At 40.2% G+C, this 13,129-nt stretch overlaps 1 protein-coding gene and 1 long non-coding RNA gene across 16 annotated transcripts in view; one reads left to right on the forward strand and one right to left on the reverse strand.

Moving 5' to 3' along the window:
• Positions 1–13,129, reverse strand: part of GRIA4 (glutamate ionotropic receptor AMPA type subunit 4) — a 234,015-nt gene that overhangs the window by 69,418 nt on the left and 151,468 nt on the right. For all 15 annotated transcript variants that reach the window (XR_016463409.1, XR_016463410.1, XM_090133923.1 and 12 more), the window contains exons 5-8: positions 11,469–11,522; positions 9,328–9,486; positions 7,403–7,570; positions 5,972–6,076 (exon numbers count right to left, since the gene is read on the reverse strand). Coding sequence is in view for 13 of the 15 variants with exons in the window: in XM_090133923.1 (XP_089990049.1) it covers positions 5,972–6,076; positions 7,403–7,570; positions 9,328–9,486; positions 11,469–11,522 (486 nt within the window). In the remaining 2 variants the exon portion in view is untranslated. The remainder of the gene's footprint in view (positions 1–5,971; positions 6,077–7,402; positions 7,571–9,327; positions 9,487–11,468; positions 11,523–13,129) is intronic.
• On the forward strand, positions 3,394–7,223 carry LOC116230621 (uncharacterized). Its single transcript, XR_016463411.1, has 4 exons — positions 3,394–3,482; positions 3,947–4,020; positions 4,914–5,045; positions 6,724–7,223. It is a non-coding gene; the product is annotated as an uncharacterized LOC116230621 (long non-coding RNA).

Raw genomic sequence — 13,129 nt, forward strand, 5'->3', positions numbered from 1 at the left:
CACGGCGCTCAGCATTGATGGGCAGCCTCTCCTCGGGACGCACAGGTTTTTTGTCTCCATTTCCAGGACAGGTGTTTAGTCCAATCCAGCAGAGCCAGTTGGAGGTCTGGCTGTTGGTGTCAATCAGGCTCTGCTCCTCTTGAAAGACCTTGTTTTCCTTCCCATCCTCGATCTTGGTGGAGCAGGAGGTTAGTCCAAACCAGCAGAGCCAGCTGGAGGGCTGGCTCATGGTCTCAACTGGACGCTGCTCCTTGGGAGGGACCTGGTTGTTGTTGCCATCCTCGATCTTGGTTGGGCAGGCGCTTACTCCAAACCAGCAGAGCCAGTTGGTGGACTGGCTCTTGGCCTCAACCGTAGGCTGCTCCTCATGAAAGATCTGGTTGTTGTTCCCATCCTCATTCTTGGTGGGGCAGGTGGTTAGGCCAAACCAGCAGAGCCAGTCGGAGGTCTTGCTCGTGGTCTGAACCGGGCGCTGCTCCTCGGGGAGGACCTGGATTTTCTTCCCGTCCTCCATCTTGGTGGAGCAGGTGGTTAGTCCAAACCAGCAGAGCCAGGTGGTGGTGTGGCTCTCGGTCTGAACCGGGCGCTGCTCCTCGGGGAGGACCTGGTTTTTCTTCCCGTCCTCCGTCTTGATGGGGCAGGTGGTTAGGCCAAACCAGCAGAGCCAGGTGGTGGTGTGGCTCTCGGTCTGAACCAGGCGCTGCTCCTCATGAAGGAGATGGCTTTCATTCCCATCCTCCGTCTTGATGGGGCAGGTGGTTAGGCCAAAGCCGCAGAGCCAGGTGGTGGTGTGGCTCTCGGACTGAACCGGGCGCTGCTCCTCGGGGAGGACCTGGTCTTTCTTCCCGTCCTCCGTCTTGATGGGGCAGGTGGTTAGGCCAAACCCGCAGAGCCAGGTGGTGGTGTGGCTCTCGGTCTGAACCGGGCGCTGCTCCTCATGAAGGACATGGCTTTCATTCCCGTCCTCCATCTTGGTGGGGCAGGTGGTTAGGCCAAACCAGCAGAGCCAGGTGGTGGTGTGGCTCTCGGTCTGAACCGGGCGCTGCTCCTCGGGGAGGACCTGGTCTTTCTTCCCGTCCTCCATCTTGATGGGGCAGGTGGTTAGGCCAAAGCCGCAGAGCCAGGTGGTGGTGTGGCTCTCGGTCTGAACCGGGCTCTGCTCCTCATGAAGGACATGGTTTTCGTTCTTATCCTCCACCTTGGTGGTGCAGGTGGTTAGGCCAAGCCAGCAGAGCCAGGTGGTGGTCTGGCTCTCGGTCTGAACCGGGCTGACCTCCTCGTGAAGGACATGGTTTTCTTTCTCGTCCTCCATCTTGGTGGAGCAGGTGGTTGGGCCAAGCCAGCAGAGCCAGGTGGTGGTCTGGCTGTTGGTTTCAACCGGGCGCTGCTCCTCGGGGAGGACTTGGTTTTCGTTCCCATCCTCGCTCTTGTTGGGACAGGTGGTTAGACCAAGCCAGGCGATCCAGCTGGAGGTCTGGCACTCGGTCTCTACGGGATGCTGCTCCTCGGGAAGGAGCAGCTTTTTGTCCCAATTCCGGTCCCAGCTGAGACAGCTGGAAAAGTCCGGAATTGGAGACATGAAAGCTAGTAAGATCAGGAAGAGAGTCAGGCTGAGCTTCATCCTGTTCTCTCCCAAGGACCACTCTCAACACACAAGTGGCTGTCACCCAGAGCGGAGCTCCAGCAGTGACCACCAGGACGGAGTGACCGCCCCACGTGTCTGAGCTGGGGGAGGCTTCCAACGTGACTTAATAAAGACTGATGTCATGTCCCGCCCTGTGATGTCACAATGCCTTTCCCCGGTGTGGGTGCACCCGTGCACCCAGCTCGGGGCTGGGGACCCTCCACCCAAATCCCACCTCCATGTTCCACCTCCCCTTTTTTCCAATCCGTCTGCACTCGGTAATTTTCATGAGCACACGAGGTCATAGAATCATGGGAGTAGCCTGGGTTGAGAAGGCCCACAATGATCGCCTACTTTCAACCCCCCTGCTATGTGCAGGGTCGCCAACCACCAGACCAGGCTGCCCAGAGCCACATGCAGCCTGGCCTTGAATGCCTCCAGGGATGGGGCATCCACAGCCTCCTTGGGCAACCTGTTCCAGTGTGTCACCACCCTCTGTGTGAAAAACTTTCTCCTACTATCTAACCTAAACCTCTCCCGTCTTAGTTTAAAACCATTCCCCCTTGTCCTATCGCTATCCACCCTCGTAAACAAAATATATGTACTATATACTAAGTCTTTGGGTTGCTATGCATGAATACAGATGTGTCCCTTGAACAATACCCGCACCTAAAGCGGCTCTTTGTTTCTAATGAACTGAATTTAGCAACTGATTCTTCTTCCCAGGGAAGGTGCAGAAAGTGGCAGTGATCTTAAAGATTCCTTTCAAAATTGAGCAGTTCAAGTTGGCATAGGCCACTCGAGAAGCAGCTGGGGATTTGTCAGCAATTACTCTTCCTTCCTGCCTGCCTTTATTAATTAGGAGTTCATGAGAGCAAGAGGTGAGAGAAAAGAACTCCTTGTCCATCTCACTAGAAGAGGGGGAATTTTAGAGGAAAATGGGGTCTGGTTAGAGTTTCTGTTAGAGTGTAACTGTGTGTGCCAAAGAACAGTCTGTGCCTTGGATAAGACTTCAGTGTGAAGCAAACTGGCTGGAGAATGAGATCAATTATGCAGCCAATATTATTTTTAACGTTTTTTCAGAACCCAGAATAAAACTCATCTTCACAAAGGATTTTATCCATGAAATGTAGTAATCATCTTGTTCAGAAAAATGCAGTGATGCAGTAGATGACTCTAGAAGTGCAGGGGGGTGTTTTTTGGTTCCTGAGTTCATATGCATTACTGGATACTATGCATTCTTAAATTTCTCATTATGTTTAATATTCCATTCAATTTGTTTTATTAAATTAATTTATTGAGAGGCAAGTCACCTTAGCAGTCCCTAAAGCTATATTCAGGCACACTCATCACAACAGTTAATAGGCATTTGTGAGAATGACAAACATAAAAAGTAGCAGAGTATGGGTGATGAGTGAGTATGAGCCAATATTTTACTTTCAACTAGTGTAGCGAACAGGCACAAACTCTTCCAATGCACAACTTTTGTTACTTCTGGTTGACACATTCCTTTTCTTTTCACTATAACATACAAACCTTGATTTATGTGTCTACAGCTTACGGAAGCTTCAGTTTTGCTGATACAGTGGGGAGGCAGGTTGGTTTCCTAGTAGGATGCACTGCTAACAAATATTCTCTTTCATACAGACAATCACAGATTCAAAGATAAAATTGATAACTGAAAATGTCAAGTTGCTGTCAAGAACTGTGACCGACTTGAGGCAGAATGCGTACACTGAAACCTGGCAGTTTGGGAAGATCATTATAACAGTGAGTGATTGTTTTTCATTGTGCAAGTGTTCACTGCTGGGAAGTTCAGAAGGAAAGTAGAAAATGAATGATGCAGTGTACTGTAAAAGTAAGTACAATAGCAAAAAGCAGACAGAAATAAAGGAGCTTTTTGAGGAATGGCAGGTATTTTTAAAGGAATTTCAGCCTGTGAGCAAAGGTGTTTCCTCGTGTGTACCTCAAACCTGCACTAAATCAACTCTGGAACTGGATTACTAACAAATATATAAGGTATATATGACAAATGTATGAGAATATAGGTTTGCAGTAACTCTGAAAGCACTAAAATACATTATGTTTACCTATAAAATCTCAAGTTCTCAGGGGAAAAACTCCTCAAAGGAAATGATTGAATTCAGCTATTATATAAGTAAATCCAATTCAATATGGACTTCCATTAGATTTTTTAGCAGTTTTGTCTACTTATAGAGAGGCTGAATTTATCACTCAGAAAACAGTATTGTAAAAATATCTGCCTCAAAGTATATTTGTCAAAACTGTTTGGCTTTTGAATGAACAATGTCATTTTTGAAGGCCTGTGCACCTTATGTCAACCACTGAGGTGTTCCTGCTGAAGCCCACAAGCAACAGACAACTCTAAATTTTTGGTAATTTCTATTTTGGTTGACTAAGTTCGAACTCTTAGACATTCAAATCTTAGACGTGTAAATATATATATAAACTTTGTCTATGTTTTGTTTTCTTTTTAATCTTGACACCATTGTTTTGCAGACAAGAACCTTCTATAGAATGCTGCATAAATGAATGCTCCAACAGGAGCATGGGTTATTGTCTCTCATCTGACAACACTATATGCAAATCTACTTCTCATTAGCTGTGCAGTTTTGTAATGCTCTATTCACAACCTTAAAGCTGTAGACAGCAAAAATCACTCTTCTAAAGATTAGAAGCATGTGCTATTCTAACTGGAAAGACTAGTTCTGAAAAGATTGCTGGATGATTCATTAATCATGTTATTTAGGATGTGAGAAGAAGACATTAAAGGTGAAGGCCTCTTAGTTCAATTAAGTACAGTCATTTCTCACATAATATATAGGATTTGTCAGGTTGAATGGAGCACAGAATTGGTTCAATGATCACATATAAAATCCCAAACAATACATAAGAAATAAATTCTTGTGAGGAGCCAGACCTGTCAGAGCTGTTATGGCTGTTTATATCAAAGACAGGTAATGGTTTGAGAGTGGCATAGAGACAAAAGGAAAGCATGTCTGAAAAGATAAGAAAAGCACCTTGGGATGCTAATGCAGCACAGACATAACTCCTCTTTTTGTTACCACCTTTCCCCTCAAATCATAGTCAAGAAGAGAGGATGGGGACATCCCTGCAGTGGTGCAAGTCAATGGCATCATTCCCAAAATGGATGAGAAATGTTGAAACGAGAACAATATACCAATTGGGGCAGTTAATTTTCCATTAAGCAAGCTCCCTAATGAGTTACCTAAGTTGTGACCTAATTAACTACACCTTTTCTACCTAGATTCCCCTCTGGTACCACTGGGTATTGGGGATGGAGAGATTGTACCTCACTCACCAATTGCCTTGGCATCCCAGCTACCTGTACATCCTCCCAGCTGTTGACAGCATGGATCATAGCCAGGCAGGAAACAAGGTCAGACATTCTCTGGCAGAAGACACAGGACTTCTCAAGAGAGAAGCAAGACAAATTCACCTTTCCCAGTGTGTTTCTTAGCCATAAGTCATACTTTCAAAAGTCAACTGCTCTAATACACCTGATATGCAGGGACAAACTTTGCTTTGGTCTACAGCTCTATACTAGGATATACTGTCAGTAAGCGCAACCTAATGAGTAATTCTTTAACACTGCCTCCTCATCACTGCAACTAATCTTTGGCAATAAACTGTTTATCTGGGATACTATTTACCAGGCTTGTGATGTCCATCTTCTGATGTCCTAGCAAACAATACAGGCCATAGTGTCTCCAAAAGAAATAAATCCATTGAGGTCTAGTCCATTTTCTAATCTTTATTTGTTTTATACTGTGATAAATTGAAAAAATTTGAGCACAAAATAGGAAGGGCTAACAAAACATAAGGCTTATCTTTTCAGAATGATTGGGCTGAGTGATGGTCTATGTGCATTCGTACATAGCTGCTGGGACTTATGCTATTAGCCTGCCTGACAGACTGACTGACATTTCACATCTCTAAGATGCACACTTGTTTCTGTATTCCCCAATTTTTGCATGGAACAATAATATCTAGTAGAAAATAGTCTTTCTGCTTACACCTGACATACTATCCATGTATTTGATATATTATCCTTTTTAAATGACACAGAATCTGATTTATTTTAAATCTTTAGTCATTGTAAACTCATTTATCAAAAAATCACAGTCATAGATTCATAGAAACATAGAATCACAGAATGGTTTTTGTTGGAAGGGATCCCAAAGATCATCTAGTTCCAATCCCCCTGCTGTGGGCCAACTGCTTGATCAAGCACTAGATCAGGTTACTCAGGGCTCCATCTCGCATTTACAAGGTATAAAGATAATAAACACTGTAAGCACATACCTTCCGAGGACCTGTGCTCTTCAGCTCAAAGACATCCATAGTGTAGTTGACTCTGCGACCATAGTGGTCAAATTGAACATTTCCTGTCAATCCTTGTATTCGAACCTAAAAATGGAAGAAAAAGCATCATGAAGATCCAGACTTATGTTCTTTACTCCAGATGTCACAGAGTAGTGAAAAATATCTTTTTACCTCACACTCTGGAGGATTAAATGCATAAAATGAATATGTGTTGCTCTTTAAAGTAACCTTGCCAGCAACCTTGCCAGCAAAGCAATTCACTATCACAGAGGATGAGTGTGATGCACAAGGCCTGAAAGAAATGCTTTCAAGACCTCACAGTGAAGAAGGACAGACGTAAAGTCACAAGGCTGGCTGGGGCAGTTTTCCACCACCTGTCTCAGAGCTGAAACCAAAACATGTTTTGTTCTTATAGCTCAGTACTGCTTTACTGGAGGACACCCAGACTGTGGACCTCATTCCAAAGAAATCACGTCCATATTGCTGCTGGCTCTAATTGTGTCAGGATCCAGCCATGCAAGCATTTTTGGCCAGACTCTGAGGCTCAAGCTGTCCAACCTAACACAGAAGCCTGATTTCACATTTTTCACAATTATTATAGATCTGTGCATCTGCAGAGACTATGCAAAGCAGATAAAATGCTTTATATCTCCTCCTAGCAGTCAGAATGTGGATTTAAACCACTTACTCTTTCCCTTTGACCATTTGTATCTGTGCTGATTTTTCTCCAGGTCTGAAACACAGGCTTCCAGGCATAGAGCTGCCGACTCTGTCAGCAGTCACTTCTCAGCATCTTCTCCTGAGCAGAGCCTTCTCATTTGCAATGATTTAAATTCAACTGCAAGATTTTTATTTTTCTTACTGTCCCACCCAAAGGAAAGACTAAATCATCTTGACAGAGATCTGGAACTTTCTAGGCATCCATATTCATTGGGAATTCAAAATCCTGACATCAGTGAACAATGGCTCTGGGTTATGTCTTTTTAAAGAAAAAAAAAAGAACACTACCTATGTGATTTCCCTGGAAGAAATCTGCATTTATTCAAGATGACAGAAGAATATCTGAAAGGCTGTATTTGATCTGTTCCCCTAGATGACAGTATCTGCACAGCCAGGTTATATGCAAAGTGCAACAGATGAGCTCAACATCTCAGTAACACAAGTCCCAACTATCTAGTAAGACTAGAACTACTAGAAGTTTTCTACAGTTGCAATTGCCTTCTGCATTCATTCCAATTCATTCCAAACTAAAACATCAAAACAGCCCCAGCTGATTCCAACTGGCAATTGACAAATAAATTTCCTCTCTCCCGTCAGTATCCTCAAATATAGTGTCTTCCAAATAATGTAATGTACAACTTGTAAGTAATATTCACAAAGATCACTAAATAGAATAAAGTACACCCTTACCTGTTTCAATGTCCTCTCCATATCAATTCCTTGACCCCATGGGGCAGCAGGATTAGCAAGACAATCACCAGCATTTCCTCTTCTTGAAATATCTATTTTCTGCCTTCTAAGATTGCGGAAAGTTTCAGCCATCACAAGCACTCCATCATATGTTAATGCAGATGTATACTAAATGGATGGACAAACACAATGCCTTAGCGTTGGTACACTTTGCAAAAATCAGCTGTCTTGCTTCTTTCTAGCTTGATGCATTACACAGCAGTTTCTACACTTTCGTTAAGAAAAAACTCCTCTCAAAATCAAAAGCAGTTTTGTCTAAGGAATGAATGCAGGATTGAGAAGAGTACATTACACTACTTATAGCTTTTAGACTGTATTTCATAAGCACAGAAAAATCTGCCTCTGAAGAATTATCAGAAGAAACTTTTAAAATATTTGTCTTACCCATCCAACTCACTCAAACAGAAAAAAAGAATAAAATAAATAGTAACTGAAAAAGATAATAAGCAAGAATAAATGAGCCAAAATCCAAGTTGCTGGATTTGTTAAGAATGATCAAGAGTAAGTTCTTCCTATTGCAAGCCCTGTGAATAACACACAGTACTGAACAGTAGTGAAGCATAAAGGGGGCTTGGCAGGTCATCAAAGGCAGTCTGTGTTTCTAGACTATTATAACTATTTTAGATTGAGAACATGTTAAATTAAATGCATAGAGTATGTCTTCAGCAGATTTTAGCTAGGAGCATATAAACAAAGGGGCATTTTTGCACCTTGGTTCTCCGATGAATTTCCTGCATCAGGAGAAATGGGTCATAACCACAGGGCTGATATTGAAATTCACTTTAGATGCCAAAATGTCAGTTATTGAAAGCTAATTTCCTTCCTGTCCTTTGTCTTGCATATTTTAAGCCTGTTGGGGCATGTTTAAGTTTAAAATCGTGAATTTTGGTTAATCATAGGTGAATTATGTGTGATACTGTTTAATCATGTCAACTTCTTAGAAGGAGGTATTATAGTTCTATTCATTGAAAATGAGTCCTATGGGCTAAATAGTTCCACTCAACAGTACTGTGTATCTCTGCACTCCAGAGACCACAGCATCCTTGTGTATTTTTTCCACTCCATAAAACAAACTTCTTGAATATTCACCAAATGATGTCGATATCCTTTGTATTACCCATCTTGATTCTTTCTATAGGTTTTGCCAACTCATTGCTCTTCTAGCCACAGAATGGTTGATTGCATATTTTTGCAGAGCGCAGAAGAGCCACAATTGGGTCTGACATGTATTTGTATATATATAAATCAGAGCTGTTTTGATGAATTCATATTTATAACTATGCTTTGACTTGCCTGACAAGAAAATTATAGGTGACAGAAATATTTTGTTATCCATCTGTGAAGGATTAGGATAGAGGAACACTGGGATATAATTGCACTGTAAGATTGTGCCTGAAAATGATTATTACACCAAGTTTTGAGACAGAAATAATTCCAAAGGAAATTCCAGATGAAAATTTAAAGGTACTAAATTTATGACTGTGGTTATATCTCATATGCAGAAGAATTCAGCTGTCAGGAAAGCTCTGTGCTCTAAGTGAATCTAGATAATTAGATTAATTAATATAAAATAGGTTGAAATTAAGTTGTCAGTTAAGTGTTTGACCTTTAGTTCCTGTCAGTAAAGAGGTGATTTGCAGACTGACTGTCAAAAAACAGTAAAGTACATCAGTGAAATGTGTTGCAGTCTGTGTTGCTATCATACAATCACAAGGACAAGACATAATTAGCTGCCAGTAATAGTAGGATAAACTGCCTTAGCTTCTGTCTAAATATTAAGGTCTTTACTCATTTATTTATCAGTGTTAATCAGAAATTGGAACACCTAAGTGATATCTTTGATAGTGCTTCATATTCATCATTACCTTTGGTGGAGTATCAGATCCTGGGTATTCTCTCTGGTCCAGCTTCTTCCAGCGCTGCATCAACTTAGTTACCATTGGGGTACTGAAATCTACTAGCTGAAATCCTGTCACATTAGCTCCTCCATGCATAAACCTCTCCAGAGAAATATCTTTGAATCCCTAGAAAATCAATTTAAGATTTTGTTTGCCCTTATACATCACTGTGAGTTCAATCTGTTCTAGATCAGTAAGACAGCATAAAGAAGGGCAACAGCAGGTTTCCATTAGCAGCTAAGACTTAAAACCAGAGAATAATATTGGACATTGAAAGTTCATAGTTTCCATTTGTGTTATAAAGAAAGAAACAAAATCAGAAAACAAAATTCTCACATTATTGATAGAGTGGTCTCAACAGCTCAGTAACACACTGCTGGGAATGGCAGTCAGTTTAGTTTTAGAAGGAGTGCATTTGGAGATGAAAAGTGCCTGCAGAACATTGAATCCTAGAATCAATTTCCACTGAAGTTGGTAGATTTTAATGTGTTTGTGCTTGGTCCATTACATCCCTGCTTCTTTTCATGTTTACAAAGTGAAGAACATTATTGTATAAATATATTTATTCCAGGACTCATTGTTTAGGCTGAAGTTATCTGAGTAACATAAGTTATGAAATAATATAATGGGCTTTAGAACGCAGAAACAGGACATGAGTGTCTCACTGTTAGTACAATGAAAAAAGGAAAACAGTATCAGAATCAACCTTTTGTGAAACGTGGTGATAGTTCTCAGATCTAAATCTGTCTAAAATCTAGAGTGACTTCCAACATGGAACAAAAAAAAAAAAGAAGTACATGTACTTCCTGACTTACTGGTTTTAAGGCTCATTTGTCTCAAAGGCACACAAACAAATCTTTTAGTAAAATTTGCATTTAGAGATGCAACTGAACTTCAAGAGACTGCATAATGCAAACTGTTAAAGTAAGAAGAAAATCTTAATTTTTTGCTGCTACATTTTATGGTATCTCAGATTTTATATATTTATTTATTTATTCATTACATTCTTTAATTTCTCTGATTGGCATTTAACAGTAGAGAATGAAGTCTACTGTCGTATAACTTCAAGAAAAAATTCAGGAAAAAGTAATTGTGGGCCACTGACCCAATACTCCACATTAAAACAAAACAAAACAAAGCAAAACAAAACAAACCCACAATGTTCAAGACAGAGATTTGATTCATTTCCTAAAGGAGACTAATGGTGTATATGAGAAGCAACACATTAGTAAGTCATATTGCTCATGTTACTGAATAGCTGATAGATAGGAGCATGCACTCATGCTAAAGTTCTGAGTGTCTCCATGGTATATCCTACTGTTTACAGCAACCACTTTGCATGGAAAAGGTTACTTGGGGAATTCTAAATTCGGTAAGATGAAAATCTAATTTGTAAGACCCTAAGAGGATAGACTTCTCTCATTTCAAAAGCCTCAGGTCTTAAAAATAATGTGAAATGATCTTAAGGTACCAGTATACCAAAGAACAGTAACATATTTCATGTCAGCTAAAATTCCTTGAGGGAAGAATAAAAAGAAAACAATTGGAAGAACGCATTAGACTCTGCCCTACATTCACTGTGCTTGACCAGGAAGGTATTTCAACTTGAAAAATGAGCTATTTTAATAACAAAATATCATATTTGCTCTTCATTTGCCTTCTTCTAAACATCATTCGTGTTAAAGTGCTGTTTAGACTTAGAGTGAAAATACTGAATTAGTGATTTGACAGGGAGTAGATGCTCTTACCACAAAATGAATTTTCCCCACTCAATGTAGGAAAGTTACTCCAATAATTGTTACGCTATTATTAAAAAGATGAGTGAACATTGATAGTGTAGTTCTGTAAAGGCATCTGATTCAGCCACAGGAAACACACAGCTGTTCTTTACTACATTGATTTTGATAAGATTTAAGAAGATAACATTTTATCTTTCTTTCTTGTATAGATGGCAGAACACCAGAACCAAGTTCTTTTACACGTTCTAAAGAATGTATTATATGCAACCACATATTCGTGACAAAAGGCAGATAAAGTTCTGAGACTCCAAAGCAAATCTGAGCGTTTCACTTACCAAGCAGGTGTATAATTCTAGAAAAGGATCTTACCAAGTTGGCAACAATGTAATGGTATCCTTTAACATGCTTTCCCACGCTCACAATCTGTAGGAGAGAAATAAGAAAGAAAGAAAGAAAGAAAGAAAGAAAGAAAGAAAGAAAGAAAGAAAGAAAGAAAGAAAGAAAGAAAGAAAGAAAGAAAGATGCAGAAAATAAAAACAGGAAAAAAAAAAAAAACAGAAAAAAACCTGTCATACAGTGTTTTCACACCCATATAGATATAAATTCTGAAGCATTTAACCTTAGCAATATAACACTGACAGTCCTACTCCAATAAAGTAGCTATAACTTTCCAGGTGTTTAATCATGGGAAAAAAAGTTAAAATTAAAGTGGGTAAAGTAATGAACTGGTAATCTGAGTGCCTTCCATATGATTGAAAGTGTTAGTGTAGTACACTATTTCATCAAGTACAGCAATTACCTGCGGGACACAAATTCAGAAGCAGGAGGTCACACATTAGCTAGAAAGCCTACCTCCTAATGTACTTTTTCATTTCAAATGAGTGCAGCATTTATGAATCAAACTGGGTTTTCACCTCTTGGTATCAAAGCTTTTTGCCCTTGAGGTGGTCAAGTACTCTGAGCGTTATTCACTTCTCAGTAATAAACTGGAGATTCGGGAATGGGAATGAGCAAGGACAGAGCAAGAAGAGGCAACCAGACTTGCTGCTGTGAAAGCCCCTTGTCTCCAGCTGTGAGGGGCTTCTGGTGATGCAGGAGGTGAGAGGGGCAACACAGTGCTTGGTCCTGTGGGGAAGCCATACACATTTGAGCCTATAGCCAACATCTAATGTCAAGTGATGCAAGGGGGAACACTCCTGATGTGCTATGGTTTTGATACAGCTCAACAAACAGGGATTAGACAAAACAATGTCAGCCCATGCCTTGTACCAATATCACCGCCATTTCTATGACAGCATGCCTATTTAATGTGCTGAATACCAGAAATGAGGAGTGAAAATCTTCTCAGTAGAAAATGGCGCTAATAGATTTGTTAGACTTCAGAAGTGTTTTTACTAAATAAATTTGTAGCGATACCCGTGATACCATGCAACTTGTGTTTAATGCCAGCAAAGAGTCCTTTAACTCTTATTTTCAATTAAATTGAATGGTTTACCATTCACTTTAAGAAAGTCTATTTGTAGTTAAATATATCACAGAATCAAAGAATTATAAAAGTTGGAAAAGACTTCTAAGATCAAATACAACTGTCAACATATCACCACAGAATCATAAAATCATGTTTTTTTCTCCTCAAGCACTCATCCCCACTATACATTTTTATCTTCCTTTCAAATGAATAAATAAGATATAGGTAAATGTTTGCCATGTGCTGCAGATTGATAATAATTAATTTCATTATTTTAAAGTAATAAAGTGAATATGCAATTTTTTATCATTTATTAATATCAGTAATTAAATATCTTTTTTTAATTTTTTTTTCTTTTTTTTTCCCCACTGTAAATACTGAATTCACATCCTTGGTAGTACAAGGAGAGACTTGAATGGCTTCAGTGGAAATGTGATCTCTGACATCAGTAATATTTTACATACATACTTCCTCCACAGTCTGTGGTAATGACAATATGCTCGCCTCCCTACTAGAGGGAAAATGATAGAGATTAAAACCCCACAATTTGAACATATACAGC

The sequence above is a fragment of the Phasianus colchicus genome, chromosome 1, assembly GCF_987193195.1.
Source record: "Phasianus colchicus chromosome 1, bPhaCol1.hap1.1, whole genome shotgun sequence".
NCBI lineage: Eukaryota > Metazoa > Chordata > Aves > Galliformes > Phasianidae > Phasianus > Phasianus colchicus.